The 23,444-nt window shown below is 36.3% G+C and overlaps 1 protein-coding gene across 9 annotated transcripts in view; it reads right to left on the bottom strand.

Moving 5' to 3' along the window:
- Nucleotides 1-23,444, bottom strand: part of UGGT2 (UDP-glucose glycoprotein glucosyltransferase 2) — a 224,766-nt gene that overhangs the window by 122,634 nt on the left and 78,688 nt on the right. For all 9 annotated transcript variants that reach the window (XR_012514308.1, XM_003928205.3, XM_074387527.1 and 6 more), the window contains 3 exons: nt 4,993-5,112; nt 3,662-3,747; nt 2,682-2,817 (listed from right to left, as the gene is read on the bottom strand). Coding sequence is in view for 8 of the 9 variants with exons in the window: in XM_003928205.3 (XP_003928254.3) it covers nt 2,682-2,817; nt 3,662-3,747; nt 4,993-5,112 (342 nt within the window). In the remaining variant the exon portion in view is untranslated. The remainder of the gene's footprint in view (nt 1-2,681; nt 2,818-3,661; nt 3,748-4,992; nt 5,113-23,444) is intronic.

Genomic DNA, 23,444 nt, shown 5'->3' with positions numbered 1-23,444 from the left:
CTATTCTCTAAAAGATTTTGAAGATTGAAATTTATTGTTTCTTTAAATATTTGAATATTTGGTAGAATTTGCTATACTAGTTTTAAAATATGGTCTCCAAATTCTTCAACACTCCCTCCATTGAGAGGTGGGTATATGAATCTGAATCTGTGACTATTTGGTAAACTGAATATAATGGAATAATCTGAAAGTAATGATGTACCAATCTCTGAGCCCAGGCCTTAAGAAGCTGGAAGTTTCTATCTCCTATTACTGGTGTGCTTATCTGGAACCCAATCTCTATATGGTTTGTAAATTTTATTTGTCTTTTCAGAGTATCAACTTTGAAATTCTTGATCCTATAATTATATTTTCATTTCCTAGTTCATTAATGTGTATTCTTATTTTATTGCTTTCCATCTACTTTATAAAAATGAGTTACTCACTTCTGAATGGTTAATCAGTATTTTTAAGTCCTTCTTTTCTAACTAAAAGACATTATTTTCCTCTTCTGTTTTGATTGCAAAATTATCTCATTCTCTGATTGATGGATTTTATATTTGCCTTTAAAATTAATCTTGTAAACCGTATTGTTAAAATCTTATATATGTATCTTTACTGATTTTTTAATCTGCTTCACCTATTAATAGAGAAATGTTGAAATAACCTACTATTACAGTAGAGCTGTCCATTTATCTCCCTGGCTATCAAATTTTGTATTGTATAATTTGAAGCTATATACACTTTAGTACTTTTTCTTAAAGCTCATTTCCCCTAATATTTTATGGCCAATTTAGATTTCATTTGTGAAATAGTCACCTTGTGTATTATTTTCTGTCTTTTGCTATCTTTTCTTTTAGCATGCTAAAGTTTAATTTATTCACATTTAATATGACCACAGATATGGCTGGATTAACTTTTACTATTTGCTGTTTATTAACACATTTCAATAACTTTCATATATTTTATTATTTTGGTCTTATATCCCTCTTCTCTATAGTACTAAATATCTTCAAATTACTTGAGATAAAGCAATTAGCTCACTGAAAACAGAGAAACACTTTAAAAAGAATTTGTAATTCATCTATTTTCCTAAAAACTGTATCTTGTTCAAATGATTTCTCCTTCTCCCTCTCATTCTAATTGTTTAGCACAACTTACAGGCTGTGCCACATATTTAATACTTACTTTTATGCTGCTTTGTATTAAACCCTATGGTTTCAAATATAATTTGTTTTTCTAAGAGATTATACATTAATAGTATTGTGCTGAACATCATAGATTATGCTATCACATATAAATTAATATCTGATATAAAACACTTATAAAACAGATTCCATACTGATAATTAAGACAACTTAGGTAAAGATAATTTCTGAATATCTTTAGGTTTATAAGTTTTGAATATCATAATGGTCCTTTACAATAAAATGGGTGAATCTCAAATTGACTAAGTCCTTTATAAACTCTGACACCAGTAAATTAGTAAAATAATAAGCTGAGACTTAATATTGACATATATTCTATGGCAGTATTTTACAGAGAAAACTATAGCCCCCAAATCACTGAAGTGTAGTTTCTATACTCTAGTTTAATGAATTAATAAGGTATTTAATGATTTTCCTGGGAGCTAGAGAAGTATGGTAGGAAATTTGCACTACTTTAGAAATTCCTTTCTCAGTTAGAAGAAGTCATTTCTTGTTAAAATACTGTTTGACCAGCTAAAGCCCAATGAATATAAAAAATGACAGAAGTTATTTTGTAAGTTATGACTTGATATTTTGTAATAATAATATAGCTCTTTAATACATACATATTTCTACAATGAGCTACAACAGAATTTCAAAACCTCAATTATGAAATAATCTTACTATCTTTTGTTCTTCCTTTATCAGGTTCTTACCGATTTCTAACACCTCTTACACAATCTCTTTGTCAGACTTTATCAATATTATGTCTTTCACAGTATGCTGTCAATAAGTGACTTCCCCCTTCTTTGAAACTCCCTAGGAAGTGTCTATACACTTTGTCATTCAGAATATTTAGCTCTGCAATGACTTTTTTCACCCCCCAGGAGACAGGGCCTGGGCAGAAGTGCAGTGGCTTGATCTTGGCTCATTGCAGCTTTGACCTTCTGGGCCCAAACGATTCTCCCACCTCAACCTCCTGAGTAACTAGGATTATAGGCATGTGCTACTGCACCTGACTTTTGTTTTTGGTAAAGCCAGGGTCTCACTGTGTTGCGCAGGCTAGTCTCGCACTCCTGGTCTCAAGCAATCCTCCTGCCTCAGCCTCCTGAAATGCTGGGATTATAGGCATGAGCCACGGTGCCCAGCCTGCAATGATCAATTTATTCAAAGCCTAGTTCAAGAATTCTTCCCTAAATAATCATTTTCTATTTTCCTCTAAACTTACATATACAATTTAAATCCCTTTACTGGCTGAGTAAACCTTAGTAAATTCAAATATTTTGGCAGAACCTCAGTTGCCTAATTTATAATGTGAGGATAATATTATGTACTTCAGCAGGGAGTTACAGAAAACAAATTCATCATCTGTATTAATCTCTATGCTAGGTTATAAACTTTGAAATGTTACAATAAATATGTTGCAAAAATTATACAATCTAAAGAAATCATAATAAATATAGCAATGCAAAAATTATACATTCTAAAGAAATCATATTTATTGGATAAACTCACATGTACTATAGAAGCAAATGCTTCTGATATATCATATTCTTCAGCAATATAGTTGAAAGCTCGCCAAAGAGCAACTCCGGCATCATTTCCTCCATCAACTTCATCATCGGTATTAAGAATGAACACAAAACCAATTCTGGAAAAAGAAAATGAGTAAAGACTGTTACAATTATCTCTTAAATTACAATAAATCATTATGTAGGAACATTATTAGACTACAATATCTAGATGGACAGAATGTATTAATAGACAGGAAAAGAATAATTTTATTACTTCAAACTTTTGATTGTAATGCTTCTTCACCAAAATCCACATTGCTACTGGATTCCTGCAGTAGAAATCTAAGATAAGATTCTAAGATAATATCAAACTCTCTCCCTCTGGTGGTAACATTATCAAATGACCATGTTCTTTTGTTCTGCACAAAAAAGGTAAATGTGCTTTTTTATTTTTGGAGACGGAGTCTTGCTCTGTTGCCCATGCTGGAGTGCAGTGGCACAATCTCAGCTTGCTGCAACCTCTGCTTCCCAGGTTCAAGTAATTCTCCCGTCTCAGCCTCCCAGGTAGCTGGGACTGTAAGTGTGTGCCACTACGCTTGGCTAATTTTTGTATTATTAGCAGAGACCAGGTTTCACCATATTGGCCAGGCTGGTCTTGAACCTGTGACCTCATGATCCACCCACCTAGCCTCCCAAAGTGCTGGGATTGCAAGCACAGGAAGATGGACGTTTCTATAAGTTTCCAGAGTGACAGATTATTCTCTTAGGAAGGTAATAAACAAAATTACCAGACAGATTTGATAAACAGAGTCCATCATAAAGGTATTTAATACTTCACAACATGCAGCTATGTTATGTCAGGCACTACAGCTAAGCATTGCTTTGAATGTTTGAATGCCCTATTAATACTTTGTGTAACACAATATGAACAACACTGAATTTCCTTTAGTTGACAATTTGATGCTATAAAATGACAATTACCTAAGAGGAACTTTATGATAATACAAAAGATCAGCAAGTTTCATAAAATCCAAGGAATATTCTTGGGCTGGATCAATAAACAGAACCTAAAAGAAAGAGAGTATATAATCACTATTTCAACACCTTAGAATCTTCATGAAGTTAAAGTTCAGACTAATTTTGTGACTGAAAGTATGAAATTCAATGTATAATTTTTTTAAAATTCTAGTAATTCTAAGGAATACACACACACACACACACACACACACACACACACACACATAGAAGATTTCACAATTTATGAAGGATTTCTAAAAGCTGCACATCCAAATATAATTATACACGGAATTTAACATCAGGCTACTCATCTTCTTTTTGGAAGCCCAGTATACTTTCTTTTACCTGAATTGAAATACCTTATTCTAAATGTTCATTGGATTTTCTGTGATAAATTTTTTCAAAAGGAAACAGAAGTCGAATTTTGACTGAAAAAAAAATAGCATTAACACAACTGCTTTATCAAGACTGCTGCAAAAAATATCTTATTCATTTCCTATGTGAAAAAAAAAGCCCTAGGTATTTTCTCCACCTTTCAAAGTTCCAACATAAATGCTTAGATATTATTGGGATAATAAAATTATATGCATAGATAATATATATATGATAAAATTATATGCATATATGGTATTTATGTATCTTTCCCTGAAATTACTACACTTTAATCATCAGTTCTTTATAACAGAGAAAGAAGAAAAAGTTCTCTCATAAATTCTTTTGAGAAAAATGTAAAAATAACATTAATATTGTTATTATAAAATGACATAAGGGCTGAAGAGTAAGAGGCAGAACATGTAACTGATATGGTTTGGCTATGTGCCCACCCAAATCTCAACTTGAATTGTAGTTCCCATAATCTGCATGTGTCACAGGATGGACCAGGTGGGAGGTAGTTAAATCATGGAGGCAGTTACCCTCATGCTGTTCTTGTGATATGAGTGAGTTCTCTTTATTGTCTTCCTGCCATCATGTGAAGAAGCATGTTTGCTTCTCCTTCTGCCATGACTTAAGTTTCCTGAGGCCTCCCAGTCATGGTGGGGAGTCAATTAAACCACTTTCCTTTGTAAATTACCCAGTCTTGACTATGTCTTTCTTAGCAGCATGAGAACAAACTAATACAGTGACATTGCTAGTTGTTGACACCCAGTCAGCCATGCCACCTAAGCCTGCTGCATCAGGCAATGCTGCATCAGGCAAATAGTTATTTCCTTATAAGTCAGATGCCTATTCATTGACAGGATAATCCAAAAAATGTTGATATCTTTGTAAGAAACTTATCAAAATCTAAAACTCACCAAATTATGAAAATTACGCCTTAGGGAAGGTATACTTCCAGGAAATACTGGCTTTAGAAGTTCATGGAAACTTGTAGGCCAAGTAATATATAAATCATCATTTTCCAAGTCATTAATCCACTAGAAAAGAATCCAGACATTTGTGAAAGCTTTATTAAGATAACACTGAAATCATTTTTGAAGTCATATTTTTACTATATGAAGTGACAAATAAAAATATACACAGAATTTTCTATATTTCTGATTAAATACAGAAGCTAGTTTAATATTCTCTGAATTAAGAAATTATATTATGTGCAACAATTTTATACTTGTGTAGTCTTTTACATTAAGCCTTCTCTCAAAAACAATTCCTTTCACTCATGTTTTTCATGTTACAACAGAAAATTGTATGAAAATTACTCCACATAAACCACTTAAGAGAGATGAATATTTACCTTATAATTAAGATACATAATCAGCAGTAAATGAGGCCCTCTCCACCTCCCCTCTCAATTTAAAGACTTGGACATAAGGAAAATAAAATGGCTTATAAGTTAAATTACAAAACCAACATCTTAAAAATCAAGTTCTAATCCACTATACAAGCTGGAGAAAACATATAAACTGCTGTTTAGAGGCATGTGGTGGGGGAAGCAACCACCAATCAAGAAATGAGGCATTATGGTCCTTGAAAGCAGGAAGTATAAACAGCAAGCTCCACATTGACCTAAACTTCATCCCTAGGGTCCCCAAATTGTATCCTGAAGGAATACTGAGTTGGAAAGCAGAAGTCAAAGCATGGGCTGCCAAAGCACTGAGATTAGACAGCAGGATGCGGGGTGAGAGTGTAGGAAAGAAGGAAACTGCAGGAAACCAGAAAAATCTCCATACAAATTCCTTTCAAGTCATTTGCTGTCTCCTAACCTGCACATATATATGGTAACACCTCCACAAAAGCCAGAAGTCAAGAGAAATGGACAGGTTGAAACCACAGCCATAATATAGTACCGGGAAGACAGAGACTGAAGTTCAAGTACTATGCACTGCAGACTGTCATTTGAGAACCAGTAAGGCAAGATCCTAGAATGAAGATACAAAAATATAAGAGCATTCATAAAGACTAAAAACAAGCTTCAACGGAAGCAAGTGAGCACCTGGCACTCAGGCTGCCAGAACAAATCTTAACTTTCTACTTCTACAGTTTTTCATCAATTTCTGGCTCTTATAAAACAAAAAAGTCATGCAAAAAAACAACAAAAACAAAAACAAATATTGAAATCCAAGAGAAAAAAAAAACCCGAAGATTACTTAGGCAAGGACTTTAAATAACTATTATCAATATATTTTTTAAAAAATCACAATTTATAAAAAGAAAAATTTTGACAGAACTAAAATCTACTTTAAAAAGAAATATTTAATAATTTTTAAATACAATGTTTGTAATTAACAACTCTAAGAGCTTACTGGGTGGGTTTAATTGCAGACTGGACACAGAATAGACAGGGATTAGTAAACTGCATAACAGATCAATAGAATATACAGTAACTAAAATATGAAGAAAAAAAAGACAAACCAAACAAAGTGTGAGAGAGATTAGAAATACATGAAAAAGGTCTAGCATATAGGTAACTAAAAATCCAGGAGGAAAGGAGAGAAAGACTGGAGAAAATAATACTTAAAAAAATTAGGAGGTTTCTACAGTAATCTAGATAATCGAGATATGAGTTTACTGTGGACTGAACTAAGTCAGAGGCAGTGGCTTTAGAGAAAATATAACAGAATTAAGAGAAACATACAGATGAATAATACAGAGGAATTTAGGGTGCACGTTCAAATAGCTAAAAAGAACGACATTTAAATAACTAAAGGAAGGCATGAAGACAAATCAACAGATAAAAGTTATAAAAAGAACCAAATCAATAAATTCCAATACTGGAATTTAAAAATATAATAGTTGAAATAAAAAATTAATGAGAGGAGCTTAACACATATTTGAGCAGATAGAAGAATTAATGAATTTGAAGGCAAGTAAATGAGTTCAGTCAATCAGAGGAAAAAAGAGAAAGGAAGATATAGGTGCAGAGAAGTCTAGCCCCAAAGAGGAAACACGCCTTGTCTAGATTCAAAGAAGGCTGAGGGTGAGAATTCGGCAGCTCTTTTGGAAAGGGCAATCAGAATTCCCATTCCCAATGGAGCTGCGAATTATACAGAGCATTCAAGCAGTGCTACTTTTCCTGACTAAAAGCAGGTATGCCTAGACAAAAATGAGATTCTCAACTACAGTGCAACTAAACTCGTGGTCTGTAGACTGTTAATAACTTGTAAGTACAGAAATTGAGATTAAGTGTTCAATAACTTGTAGTAATTGAACATGACCATGACATCTGAGCACATGATCAGTGATCTCAACTCACTGGACATGGCATAGGACAGCCTGGGGTTTACCAAACTCCTATGGTGTGCCACATGTAGTACAAGATACATATTACAACACTTTGGGAGACTGAGGTGGGCAGATCATAAGATCAGGAGTTAGAGACTAGCCTGGCCAACATAGTGAAACCCTGTCTTTATTATAAACATACAAAAATTAGCTGGGCATGGTGGTGCTTGCCTATAGTCCCAGCTACTCAGAAGGCTGAGGCAGGAGAATTGCTTGAACCCAGGAGGCAGAGGTTGTGGTGAGCCAAGATAACACCACTGTACTACAGCCTGGGCAATAGAGTGAGACTCCGTCTCAAAAAAAAAAAAAAAAAAAAAAAAAGATAAACATTACTCATAGGAGTAAGGCCAACATATTGATTGGCAAAAGGTTGGGGGAAAATGCTATTCTCTTACTATGAATAGTTTGAGAAGTAATGCTCTAGCACTTGGTGAAGGCCATCTCTAAAAAGCCACAAGAAAAAAGCAAATGAAAAACAAACAAAAAAAGATATGATGGCCCCAGGCTTTGCTGGGGTCAAAGACAAAAGCATTATCCCTTGTTGGTCTGACAAGATTTTGGCAAAACATACCCATCCCCTAGTATCTGTGGGGGGATTGGTTCCAGGACTCAGAGAGGATACCAAAATCTAAGAATATACAAGCCTCTTATATAAAATGGCATAGTATTTGCATAGAACCTCCTCACATCCTCCCATATATCTTAAATCATCTCTAGATTACATATAATGCTTAATACCATACAGTAAATGTTATGTAAATATACTATATTGTTTAAAAATTTTTATTATTTTTATTGTTTATTTTATTATTATATTTGAATATTTTCATTCCATGGTTAGTTGGAATCCAGGAATGTGGAACCCTTAGACATGGAAGGCCAATTATATTCTAATTCTGTGATCTTATTAAAACCTATTTACCAAGTCACAAGAAAAAAGTGAGTTTGTGGGGGTTTTCCCTTCTATGGAGATAATATAAATATCATAGCATATGAGATTAGGAGGCTGACATGTTTTAATTCACCTTAAAACTATATTATTGTCACCAAGCCTACTCTTTGTAGCTAAAACCTAGTAAATTCTCAATGCTCATGTGGAAATGCAAACCCCTAGAGACTGATCAAGAATGTCTATAATTTAACAGTAAATATGTATGGGAGGGTATCTATATATAAGACAACTATATAAAAACTATAATGAAAACATGCTATGATCCAAATGTCTTGATGTCTTTTACAGAATGACTCTTACTGAATGAGACAATGTTATGAAAATATATACCTAAAAATTATCATACTTTAAGTTTTTAAAATTTTAAAGATCTATGATAATGATTCTTAACATTACTTTGGGCATATTTTCTGACATTTTAAATTGGCTTTTAAAAAGTTGACTGCTACAATAGTGAATGAACACATGGTATATGAAATTTCAACACTAAAGCTGGCTGTGATAGAAGATAAATGATGACACTGTTACCATCAAAGTGCAAAGCAAAAGGAGAGCTTTGGTTAAATCCAGAAAACCCTGAATCTTTGTTCCCTTTATACTACTAAGTTTATGGAACTGTATGAGTGCATTGCATACTTTAGTATTTCTTTAGAAAATTTTTGCAATGTCTTTTTCTTTTCAAAGAGTTGAAGGGCAAATGATGCTGACGAGGGGGACAGTCAGAACCTGCATACTTTGAATGCAATATCAGGGCACTAGCACTAAGAGTTACAAAAGAGGAAGAGCCTTTTAACTTTGGTCAGAGTGCAGGAGAGAGGACCAAAACTGTAATTTGAACATATTATTAATATAATATATAACAAGGCACGCTGAAACTAAAGGAAAAGGGGGACACTGGTTTAAAGAGATGAAAATAAAGGTAGAGGTTAATTAGAACTACCAACATAAATACATGCCCTTTTAAAAGAAGAATTTTTTTTTTCTTGCTCTGCCTTCATCACTCTGAATTCTACTCTGAATATTTTATTGAAACAACATGAAGTGCACATCCAATGCTGAGATTTTGGTTGTTAGCACTATTTTCTACCAAACAAAACTTGGTGAAAAGGCAGTTCCACATTTGGAGAAAAAAAGAGTCAAGATGATCTATACAACACCTTGTCAGAAGCAGGTAGTGTTTAAAGAATAAAGAGGTCAGTTTGAAGAGAAGACTGCCAGGGCCATGTGCTGATTATTTTATTACCTGAAATAAAATAGTTACTATAGTTAAAAATAACTTTTAGTGTTTGTGAGAGTCCCTAAGCATGATGCTCAAAAGGAAATGCTTCAGAGATAAGTCGAATATACTATAGGTAGAGCATCCCTAATCTGAAAATCCAAAACATTTCAAAATATGAAACTTTTTGAGTGCCCACATGATGCTGCAAGTAGAAAATTCCACACCTGGTATCTTTGTTTTCTGATGTCTCAAGTACACAAACTTAGCTTCATACACACCATTTTTTTATTATCTAAAATTACCTTCAGGTTATGGGTAGAAGGAATACATGAATCATACATAACTTTCATGTTTAGACTTGGGTCCCTTTTCCAAGATATCTCATTATGTGTGTAAACCAAAAATAAAATTCTAAGCCCCACAACAGATATGCCTCATTATTCCCTCCAACCTTTTGTAATTCAGACACAGCTGACTAGCATTAACATTAAAACAGACTTTACAACTGACAGAACAGACTCTGATTTGAAACATTTATAATATATTCTCTCTGAAGCCTGCCACCCAAGGGCTTCATCCGCAGGATAAAACTTTGGTCTCTACTACCCCTTATCCTAACCCAGACATTCCTTTCTACTGATTTTAGAAAACAACTCAGCCAACTACCAACTAGAAAATCGTTGAATCCGCCTATAACCTGGAAGGCTCCTGCTTCCAGTTTTCTGGCCTTTCCAGATGTACCGAACCAATGTACACATTACATGTATCAATTGATGTCTTACGTCTCCCTAAAATGTATTAACCCAAGTTGTAGCCTGACCACCTTGGGCACATGTTCTCAGGATCTCCTGAGGGCTGTATCACAGGCCACCAGTCACTCATATTTGACTGAGAATAAATCTCTTCAAATATTTTCCAGAATTTGACTCTTCATCAACACATATATGCAAATATTCCAAAATCCAAAAAATTCTGAAATCTGAAATACTTCTGGTCCCAAGCATTTTAGATAAGGGACACTCAACTCGTAATGTTTAACAGTTGTCTGTGCCTGATGTCTTACAAGAAAGCAGAGGGTATAAGAATGAATCACTGAATTACTTAAGAAATGTGAACTATTTTGTTTTGTTTACTCAGTATAGCACTTATCCTTCACTGGGTAGGACAAGTTGCTATCATAATAACCATGACTGGTATTTTTTTCTGCCCTAGATTCAAGAAAATGTTTTAAAGTTAAAATACGATGTTCCCATTGTTAATTATCATCATCTTGAAAGAGAATGAATTACAGGAAAAGATCTCAGGCAGGCCTAAAGTCTGTGTCCACCAGGCTACGGTACAGCTGAATATCATTTTTTACAAGTTACTTACACCTGGTAAATAGGTAGATTAGTTTTCAGAAAAGTTCCAACAGGCCATAAGGATAAAAAGATGAAACAAAACAGAAACCTAGTGAGAGTGGGAAATGCAAGCTTAAGAATCTAGATAGGGAAAAAAAAAAAAAAAAGAATCTAGATGGGATTCTTACACAAATCAGGTGGTACCTGGGTGTAGGCTGTTCCTACTCAAAAGGTTCTTTCCTGTTAGTTGCAAAACAGTAATACTTCAAGGTATACAAAATTAATAAAGGTGTTCCCTCTCTGCAGGACAAATTATAAAAGGATGTAACTATTCCTCTTATCAGGCAGGGCACACACAGGATACGGCCAGGAGAAATATTCTCAGAGTTTAACCCCACACTCTGTTCCACCAGGTACATAAGGACAGTACACAAGAAACGAACAATAATACGCAGCAGCCCTGGTTGAGCACTTTGAAAACTGAAAGCTAAGGGGGCTTGGCCCTCGAACCAACCTCTCCCTCTACTGGGTTCCTTATACTGTACTACTGTATACACTTCTATGTTCCATTAGCCATATCCTTTACCTACATAAAAGGAACTTAGATCTCCTGCCAACGTCTGCTGGTGCTTTCTGCCAATCCTCACTCAAACAACCACCACACATTGAGTTACTGGAAAGTAATTATCCATGGGCTTTCATGTTTCTGCACATTTTGTGAGCAAAAACAATGACTATCTTGATTCCAGACTTTCTTTTCAAGGATGCTTATATAGTGAGGAGTTCCTCTAAAGCAAAGGTCAGGCATGTTTTCTGCCCATTAGAAAATTTGAGGTCCTAAGCTCAGTGTTCCTCTCCTTTAATGCAACCTAATTTGAACACTGTGTCTTCAAATATCATCTGGCTCCCTTTCCGATGCTCTGTGGGAACTGGGTTCAGAGTACTGGCACAAGTGCTAATACTCTGCCTACTGCTATTCTTATGTGTCTGACTCCTTTGTTTCCGACCCAGGAATTCTGTCTTTATTGCCAGCATCCATAAAACTGTCACAGGCTAACCTGTCAGCCTGCAACATGGGTAGCATTTAACTCTTCATGGTTCTTAATAATACATATAATCAAGAATGCATTAATCAATCCATATTTTTTGATGTTTCAATGTACTTCTCAGCCACATAGACAATCTGTGTCTTGTTTAGGAAAATCATAACAACCTTCTGCTATTTAATGGTGTGTTAGTGCAATTTATAGAGTATATGGTCTAAAGTCACTGTTTGAGGAAAAAATTAAGTCACAATTACCTTTGACAATTCTATAAATGACTAAAAGTAGAGTATCACAATCATACATCATTCATAGTATAATAAAAAGTCTTGGCCAGGCATGGTGGCTGATGCCTATAATCCTAGCACTTTGGGAGGTAGAGGTGGGTGGATCACAAGGTCAGGAGATCGAGACCATCCTGGCTAACACAATGAAATCCCATCTCTACTAAAAATACAAAAAAATTAGCCAGGCACGGTGGTGTGTGCCTGTAGTCCCAGCTACTTGGGAGGCTAGAACAGGAGAACTGCTTGAACTTGGGAGGCGGAGATTGCAGTGAGCCAAGATTGTGTCACTGCACTCCAGCCTGGGTGACAGAGCAAGGCTCCATATAAAAAAAAATGTCTCATAACACACACAAGAGAACTGAAAGTAATTAAGGAAAAACAAATTTGGCTCTCTCCTTCCATGCTTACTCTTAGGCTTAAGAAATTGAACTTAAATCACCTTTTTCTCTAAATTGTCTGCAGCTGAATCTGTGTACACAAAGTCATGTTTTATGTGATTTCACTGTGCACATAATTACATACATCTTCATAGCAAGTCAAACATTTATAAATCAGACTTTTAAAAATACTCTTCTACAAAAAGCCTAGAAACACTGAACTAATCACAGTTATGTTTCCCCCAGGCACCTAAAATAATTTTTATTTTGGGTTCACAAAATTCATTTTTTTTCCAAAATATATGATTGTCTATTCACAGTAGAGGAGCACAAACAGTTGAAACAATTTTTCATTACATTGTGATAAAATTTCATCTACAATAGAATTTCTAATCAAACAGCCAAACAATTCACTTTAATGGCTGGTCAAAAGAAGTAAGCTTTCCTATTAACTCCTTTAAAAATTGCTGTAAATGTATTTATTTGGGATTTATAAAATGTACATGCCTAGAAAAAGTGGTCTATTTAACATAAGAATAAAGGAAATACAAGATTGTTTTAATATAGCACATCAGTAACAACCAGAAGCTGTGAATATAGTTAAAATAATATATAAATTTCTCAATTTTCTTAAAACTGAAAACTGATTATCTTTAAGTCACGGTGACAACCAAGAGTCCTTATTAATTTGAAAATAATGGGATGGTTTTCAGATACCATCTGAACTATATTCTATTGTGTGGTACTAACAGTGGAAAAGATTCTCTTCAACTATTCACTTATAATGTGACTGGACTTATCTCTACCACATATCACTATTAGTGTCAAGATTAGGTACATACCTACATAGGTGGCTAAGAAAAAATCTTTTCCAGGATTAGAACACACATTCATAATTTTGGCTAGCTAGTTATCATACAAACTACCATTAACTTAGAGTTAATGGATTAGAGGTCCAGTATAATCCATTAATATTTCCAGAAAATCAACTTTAACTGAATATATGTGTCACTACAAGTGCAAACTTATGTTTAAATCTTCCACTAGAGGATTATATTTATGAATTCTGTAATTAAATGAGGCAGAAAAATCCTTAAAGTGGGGCAGTAACATTTATCTGCAAAGACACATTTGGGGAGAAATTAACATGTGCACTTAGTACATACTTGGGCTATCTCCATTACATCTGGAACACTGTCACAAAATATGGTTTTATACATTTACTATATATAAAATCTATTAGAAGCAAGGCCCGGTGGTTCATATCTGTAATCTCAGCATTTTGGGAGGCCAAGGTGGGTGGATCACAAGGTCAGGAGTTTGAGACAAGCCTGGCCAAGATGGTGTAATACAAAAATACAAAATTAAAAAACTAAAAATACAAAAATTAGCCAGGCATGGTGGAACACACCTGTAATCCCAGCTACTTGGGAGGCTGAGGCAGGAGAATCACTTGAACATGGGAGGCAGAGGTTGCAGAGAGCCAGGATTGTATCATTGCACTCCAGCCTGGGTGACAAGAGTGAGACTCCATCTCAAAAAAAAAAAAAAAGTCTATTAGAGAACACACTGATACACATGTTTTTTGAAATTTGTAACAAATTTTAGTATATGGAAATTGGTATGGTTTGGCTCTGTGCCTCCACCCAAATCTCATGTCAAACTGTAATCCCCAGATGTTGAAGGAAGGGCCTGGTGGGAGGTGCTAGATCATGGGGGCAGTTTAAAAAACCATCCCCCTAGTGCTGTCTTGTTAGTGAGTTCTCACGAGATCTGGTTGTTTAAAAGTGTTAAGCATTTGATCCTTTGCTTGCTTGCTCTCTTCTGCTTCATCACGGTAAGATGTGCTTGCTTCCCCTGCACAGTCTGCCATGATTTTAAGTTTCCTGAGGCTTCCCAGGCCATGCTTCTCTACAACCTGTGAAACTGTGAGTCAATTAAATCTCTTTCTTCATAAATTACCCAGTCTCAGGTAGTTCTTTATAGCAATGTGAAAACAAACTAATACAGAAAAGTGGTACTGGGAGGAGTCACTGCTATACATGTGGAAGCAACTGTAGAAGTAGGTAATGGGTACAGGTTAGAATGGTCTGGAGGGCTCAGAAGACAGGAAGATGTGGGAAACTTTGGAACTTCCTAGAATCTTGTTAAATGGTTTTGACCAAAATATTTATAGTGACATAGACAATGAACTCCAGGCTGAGGTTGTCTCAGACGGATATGAGAAACTTACTGAAAACTGGAACAAAGGTCACTCATGCTATGCTTTAGCAAAAGACTGGTAGCATTTTGTCCCTGCCCTAGGGATCTGTGGAACTTTGAACTTGAGAGAGATGATTTAGGGTATCTGTAGAAGAAATTCCAGAGATGAATTCAAGAGATGATCTATGTGAAGAAAGATTATGTAAAACTGGAACTTATATTTAAAAGAAAAGCAGAGCAAAAAAGTTGAGAAAATTTGCAGTCCAATCATGGTGCAGAAAGGAAAACACATTTACTAGGGAGAAATTCAAGCCTGCTGCAGAAATTTGCATAAGTAAGAAGGAGCCAAATGTTAACTGCCAAGACAAGGGGGAAAATATCTCTAGGGCATTTCAGAGATCTTCACAGCAGTCCCTCTCAGCACAGGCCCAGAGGCCTAGGAAGAAAAATGATTTCATAAGCTAGGGCCATGCTGGCTGCTCTGTGCAGCCTCAAGACATGAAGGGCTGAATCCCAGCCACTCGAGCTCTAGCTGTGGCTAAAAAGGGCTAAGATACAGCTTAGGCTGTGGCCTCACAGGGTGCAAGCCCCAAGCACTGGCAGTTTCCACATGGTGTTGGGCCTGAAGATGTACAGAAGTAATGAAATGAGGTTTGAAAACCTGTGCCTAGATTTCAGAGGATGTATGGAAACACTTGGATGTCCAGAAACACTTGGATATCCAGGCAGAAGTCTGCTGCAAAGATGAAGCCCTCATGGAGGACCTCTACTAGGGCAATGTGGAAGGAAAGTGTGGGGCTGGAGACCTGACACAAGAGTTCCCACAAGGGCATCACCTAGTAGAGCTGTGAGAAGAGGCCAGCATCTTCCAGACCCCAGAATGGTAGATCCACTGACAGCCTGCACTGTGTATTTGGAAGCCAACATCAGCCCATGAAAGCAGCCATGGAGACTGTACCATGCAGAGCCAGAGAGGCAGATCTGCCCAAGGTCTTGGGAGCCTGCCCCTTGCATCAGTATGCCCTGGATGTAAGATGTAAAGTCAAAGGAGATTATTTTGGGGCTTTAAGATTTAACAATTGTCTTGCTGGGCTTCAGACTTGCATAGGGCCTATGGCCCCTTCATTTTGCCCAATTTCTTCAATTTTGAGTGGCAACATTTACCCAATGCCTATATCCCCATTGTATCTTAGAGTAACTCACTTTTTTTTTTTTTTTTTTAACAATCTCATAGGTAGAAGGAAGGGACTTGCCTTGTCTCAGATGAGACTTTGGAATTTTGGGCTAATGCTAAGACTTGGAAGGACTGTTGGGAAGGCTTGATTGCATTCTGAAATGTGAGAAAACATGAGATTTGGGAGGGGCTAGGGGAAGAATAATATAGTTTGGCTCTGTGTCCCCGCCCAAATCTCATCTTGAATTTTAATCCTCATGTATCAACAGAGATGTATCTCCCTTGTGTCAGAAAGAAGTTGGGCCCTTACTCTACATAATATACAAAAATTAACTCAAATGGATCAAAGTCCTAAAGGTAAAAGCTAAAACTATAATACTCTTAGAAGAAGACATAAACAAAAAACATGACATTGGATTTGGCAATGACTTCTTGAATATAACACTAAAAGCAAAGGTAACAACAAAGAAGTTGGAATATATCAAAATTAAAATTTTGTTGTATTTCAGAGGACACTACCAACAGAGTCAAAAGGCAACCTACAGAATGGGAAGAAATATCTGCAAATCATATATCTGATAATGAATTAATATTCAGAATATATAAAGGATGTCTACAACTCAACAAAAAACCCCAATTAAAAATGGACAAAGGACTTGAACAGACATTCCTCCAGAGAAGATATATAAATAGCCAACAGGTATTCTGAATGCTCAACATCACTAGTCATTAGGGAAATTCAATCAAAACCACAATGAGATACCACTTCACACTCATTAGGATGGCAATAACCAAAAAGCAAAACATACCCAAACCAGAAAATAACAAGAACTAGTGAGGATGTGGAGAAACGGGAACACTTGTGAACTAATAGTGGGAATAAAGAATGATGCAACAGCTGTGAAAAACAGTTTGGCAGTTTCTCAAAGTTAGACACAGAATTACCACATGATTCAGCAATTTTACTTCTAGATATATACCACAAGAATTGAAAGGAGAGATTCATACAGACACCTGTACACCAAAGTTCATAACACAGCATTATTCACAATAGCCAAAAGTTAGCAGCAGCATAAATGTCCATCAACAGATGAATGGATAAACAAAATGTGGCATATACATTCATAAAATATTATTCAGTCTTAAAAAGAAACATAACTCTGATACATGCTACAACATGGCTGAACCCTGAAAATGTTAGGCTAAATGAAATTAGCTAGACACAAAAAGAACAAATATTGTTCTTAAAATTCCACTTACATTAAGTATTAATAGTCAAATTAATAGAGATAGAAAGTAGAGCTTACCAGAAGCTTCAGGAATAAGGGTAAGGGGATTTATTATTTAGCATGTACTGAGTTTCTGTTTGGGAAAATGAAAAAGTTCTGAAAATAAACAGTGGTGATGGTTGTACAATACTGTGAATGTACTTAATGCCACTGAATGGTTAAAAGAGCAAATACTATGCTATGCATATTTATCTGAATAAAAACTACTTTGTTACAATCTCATGGGACCACAACCTTTATGGAGGGTGGGTTCCAAAACCAGCTATACTGCTTATGGACTGGAATTCCTGGGGTTTTGGGCCTGTGGTAATTTTGTCAAATTAACAAGTCCTGTTAGTGCATCGAAAGAGATAGTCTACAGCAGGGTGGCAGAGAAGGGAGGTGTACCATCTGAGACTGATCTCTGAAAGCTTGCCAGAATCTGAGAGACAACCCAGGGAAAAGGGGCTCTGCAGAGTGTGGGGGAAACAGGAGCAGCATAAGGGCTTAAAAGTCCAACTGCTCCACACACAGAATGACTATCCTCCACTGCCAACCTCAGAAGCAAAGTAGGATATTATTTTGCAAACAGAATTGGAAGATTTCTTTATAGGTCTGTTTATCATGTCTAGAATAGCCTTGAAAACTACTTCACTCATTTTGTGTGACTCTCTCTCAGCATTCTTCTACAAAAGTTAAAAGCACAAATTCTTAAATACCAGACACATGTATTAAGATTACTGACATGGTCATTTGTTTTCCTGACATAACATTTTTAGAAAAGACATCTGCTATTGAGATTAAAGAGGAAGTGAAAGTAAAATCTAGCCAGTGAAAGAATATGGTCTAAAGAGTGGCAGAAACAGTTAACAAACAGCTATAACAAGCCACTTAGTGTTCTAGAAAACACAAATGATAACTAATTAGTAATTTGTTATTTTTCCTGAGTCTGAAGTTTCTGATGTTCAGGGAATATGGCATTTTCTTGGGGCTGCTACAGTCCTTTGGCTCTGAGAAGGTATACACATTTGTGAGCTGGAAGGTTGTTCAGGTAGGACAAAATTATCTATAATAACTGAGACGCTTCAGAGGGAATCCCTTACATTTCTATATAAAACAATTAGTAAAAATTACAGAGAGGTTTTTTTCCCCCTTAAAAACATTTTTTAGAAGGGACTTCAAGATGGCTAAATAGATATTTCTGCTACTTGCCTCTTCCATGGAGAGAAACCAAAATAGTAAGTAGATAATCACACTTTGAATAGATCATCTAAGAGAGAACACTGGAATTCTCCAAAGAAGTGACAGAAAAAACTGAAAGCTAGAAAGGAGAGAGACACAAGGCAGACTGGTAGGCTAGTAGTGGCTGGCAGCCCAGAGAGGTTCCCGAATGCAAGCAAAGTATAAGTGAGAGATCCCCAGCAGTCCATATTTCCACTATGGATTCCTACCATCCTAACCATGGGAAAGACCCTTGACCCTCATGGGCCCTGAGACTAACAGAGAGAGCTGTCTGGAGAGTGCACAACGCCATTACTGAACCAGAGAGGAAACTCATGCCCAGTCCCACAAACCCCTGAGTCCTAAGCTGCTGCCATATGGCACCATTTTGAGAGCCCAGCTCCCACAGACTGTGTCTTGCCCTGGGGCCCAACAGCCCCTGCATACCCATATCCCTGGAGTCCCACTGATATTCCCTGCTAAGGCCAAGGCAGAAGCCACTGGCAGAAGAGTAATCACACATTTTCAGGCACCCAAGAACAAATTCCATTGCCTGCTGCTAGCTGTGTGTAAGGGTGGGGACACAGGGTGAGCAAAGTGTGCCTGCAGCCACCTGCCTCTAATTGTTCCCACTGAAAGTGACTCCACCCTCCCAACTAGCAGAAGAGCAGCACAGCTGCTGCTGCCTCTACCTGAGCATTCCACCTGTGGCTGGTGGATCATCCAGCTGCCCCTCTGCTCACCAACCATAGCCAGAGCCTGAATGTTCTGGTGCCTAAGAACTATCTTGCCTGGTTCTATGACTCCCAGAACCTGAGCATGCTGTCTAGGGACCTGGAGATCACTCACCGCAATCCATTACCATTGGCATCTGAGCACATCTCCCAGTGTCATGCCCGCCCAACCTGCCACTACCATCACCTCAGGGCCTGAGCAATGGCTGACCCAGTCCATCACAGCTACTGCCTACATTGCCATGGACCCTGGGGACAATTCAGAGAATTGTCCCTCCACTGCTACTGCCATTGCCCATGCCACCACCACTGCTGGTGCTCAAGAACCCACCTACCACTGCCATTTCCAGCACCTAAGCAAGTCATCTAGAGGCCCAAGAATCAACCTCCCTCTACCTGCTAACACTAGTGCCAGTGCACACCACTCGGGGCCAGAACAGGCAGGCTCAACCCACCACTGCCATCCATAGGGCCCTAAGTCTGACCGAACTGGTGTCCCACATTTCAGCAAAACTTCATCACAGCCTCCACTAGCAACTGTGCTATAAGCCACCTAGAAAAAGAGACACCACTGATGCTATTTACAGATGAAGAACTCATACAGAGATTACCCTACTGTATATATTCAGAATAAATGCCAAAGTGTCCTATGCAACTAACACCATAGATATATGGTCAGGAAAAGTCTTCCTCTAAGAATGCAAATTCAAAAACTAAAAATGGAAGGTGTAACTGTTACATCAGATGCACAGATGTCAATGTAAGGACACAAGAACATAAACAAGCAACCTCCAAAGGAACACAATAATTCTCTAGCAACAGATCCCAATCTAAAACAAATTTATGAAATCCGAGAAAAATAATTCAAAATACTGATATTAAACAAGCTCAGTAAGATATAAGAGAATACTTTAGAACAACACAAAAAATAAGAAAAACAATTCAGGATATAAGTGAGAAATTTACCAAAGAGAAAGCTATCATAAAAAGGAATGAAATAGAAATTCTGGAACTAAAGAATTCCTGGAACTAAAGAATTCATTGAATGAAATGTAAAATACATTGAAAAGCTTCAACAGTAGACTAGATCAAGTAGAAGAGAGAATCTCAGAATTTTAAAACAAGACTTTTAAAATATCCTAGTCAAAAAATAAAATAAAAATAAGCAAAGCCTGTGTGACATATGGGACACCATAAACCAACTAAATATTTGTTGTCCCAGAAGGTAAAGAAAAAATGAAAGTGTTAGGAAACCTATTTAATGAAATAACAGATTAAAAACTTCCCAAGTCTAATGAAATTTAGACATCCAGATACAGGAGGCACAGAGATTCCCAAATAGATACAATTTCAAAAGGTTCTGTCCATGGCAAATTATAGTCAAATTAAAGAGAAATAGAGATTTCTATAAATAGCAGTGAAAGGCATCTAGTGGGAACACCCACCAGATTAACAGCAGATTTCTCCACAGAAACCTTACAGGCCAGGAGAAAACAGTGTTATACATTCAAAGTGCTAAAAGAAAATGCCTACCAGCTGAGGATAGTATACCCAACAAAGTTATCTTTCATAAATGTAGGAGAGCAGTCTTTCCCAGACAAGCAAAAGCTGAGGGAATTCTTCACCACTAGAACAGCCCTTCAAGAAATGCTTAAGGGAGTCCTACACCCGAAAGTGAAAGAATGGTATCTACCATGCAGAAACATAAATACCGATGGTAGAGCAAACCACTGAAGTCAGATAAAAGATTCAAATGTTATCAATACAGAAAACCAACAAGATAACATTTGTTAGAGACAGAGACAGAGAGAGAGAGAGAGAGAGAGAGAGAGAGAGAGAAAGAGAGAGAGAGAGAGGGGAACACACAAAATAATCAGTAAGTAACTAATAAAATGACATAAATAAGCCCTCACATGTCAATAATAACCTTGAATGTAAATGAATTAAACTTTACACTTAAAAGATACAGATTGGCTGAATGGATTAAAAAACATGACCCATCCACACACTGCCTAAAATAAACTCATCTCACTTGTAATGAGATATATAAACTGAAAGTAAAGGAATGGAGTAAGATATTCCATGCAAACAGAAACCAAAAACAAGCAGGAATAGCTATACTTTTATCAGACAAACCTTTAGGTCAAAAAGGAAGATGATCATTACATAATTATAAAGGGATAAACTCAGCAAGAAGGTAAAACACTCCTAAACATATATGCACCCAACACTGGAGTACCTACACATATAAAGCAAATATTATTACAGGTAAAGAGAGAGACTCTCCCATACGATAACAGCTGAAACCTTCAATACCCCACTCTCAGCATTACCTAGATGGAAAATTAAAAAGAAACACTGGATTTAAACTGTACATTAGATGAAATGGACTTTAGAGAAATTTACCCAATATTTCACTCAATAGCTACAGAATACACATTCTTCTTACCAGAAGATGGAATATTCTCCAGGATACGCCATATGTTAGGAAACAAAAACAAGTCCCAATAATTTTTTAGAAATTAAAATCATATCAAGTATCTTCTCAGACCACAATGAAATAAAACTACAAATCAAGAACAAGAGGAACTTTGGAAGTCATACAAATACATGGAAATTCAACAACATGCTAATGAATAACTACTAAGTTAAGAAAGAAATGAAGGAGAAATAAAAAATTTCTTGAAACAAATGAAGAATGTAAACACAGCATACTAAAACCTGTGGGATATAGCAAAATCAGTGTTAATAAAAAGTTTGGAACAATAAACTCATATCAAACAGGAGAAAGATTCAAATAAACAATTTAATGATGCATCTCAAGGAATAAGAAAAGAATCCCAAATTGGTAGAAAAAACAAATAATATCAGAGCAGAACTAAATGAAATCAATACTAAAAAAAAAATGCAAAGGATCAACAAAATGAAAAGTTTCCTTTTTGAAAAGATAAATCACTTGTTAGACTAACTAACAATGGAAAACAGAGAAGACACCCCCCCCCCCAAAATGTCGGAAGTGAAGAAGCACATTGATATCATAGTAACAAAAAAGATCATCAGAGACTATTATAGAAAACTATACACTAACAAACTGGAAACCTGGGCAGAAATGGATAAATTTCTGGACACATACAACACACCAAGATTGAATTAAGAAGAAATAGAAAACCTGAACAAACCAATAATGAGTAATAAGATTTAATTAGTAATGAAAAGTCTCCCAACAAAGAAGATTCCAGGACTAGATGGCTTTACTACCTAATTCTACCAAACTCCCAAGAAAAAACTAACACCAATTCTCCTCTAATTATTCCCAACAAAATGATGAGGAGAGAATTATCCCTAACTCATTCTATGAAACCAGCATTACCCTGATACCAAAACCAGACAAGAACATAACAATAAAGAAAAACCACAGGCTAATATTCCTGATCGTATTAGTCCATTTTCATGCTGCTGATAAAGACATATCTGAGACTGGGAAATTTTTAAAGGAAAAAGGGTTTAATGAACTTAACAGTTCCAGGTGGCTGGGGAGGCCTAACAAATCATGATGGAAGGCATGGAGGAGCAAATCACATCTAACATAGGTGGTAGCAGACAAAAAAAGAATGTGTTCAGGGAAACTCTCCATTACAGAACCATCAGATCTCATGAGAATTATTCACTATCATGAGACCAGCACAGAAAGACCTGCCCCCATGATTCCATTACCTCTCACTGGATCCCTCCCATAACATGTGGAAATTCAAGATGAAACTTGGGTGAGGACACAGTTAATCTGTATCACTGATGCACAAATTCTCAACAAAATACTAGCAAGCCAAATCCAATGGCACATCAAAAAGATAATACACCATGATCAAGTGGGATTTACCCCAGAGATGCAAGGATGGTTCTACATATATGAATCAACAAATGTCATACATCCCATCAATAGAATGAAAAAAAAAAATCCTCTCAATAGATCCAGAAAAAGTATTTGATTAAATTCAACATTCAATCATGATTAAAAACTCTAAATAAACTAGACAACAAAGGAATATACCTCAGCACAAAACAAAGGCCAGAAATGACAACACACAGCTAACATCATATGCACTGTGGAAAAGCTAAAATGTTCTAGAAACTGGAACAAGACAAGGATGCCCACTTTCACTACTCCTATTCTCCTATTCATTGTGGTGCTGGATGTCCTAACTAAAGCAAT

The sequence above is a fragment of the Saimiri boliviensis genome, chromosome 16, assembly GCF_048565385.1.
Source record: "Saimiri boliviensis isolate mSaiBol1 chromosome 16, mSaiBol1.pri, whole genome shotgun sequence".
NCBI lineage: Eukaryota > Metazoa > Chordata > Mammalia > Primates > Cebidae > Saimiri > Saimiri boliviensis.
Note: the sequence above shows the minus strand (reverse complement) of the source record. Positions and strands in the feature narration are given on the sequence as shown.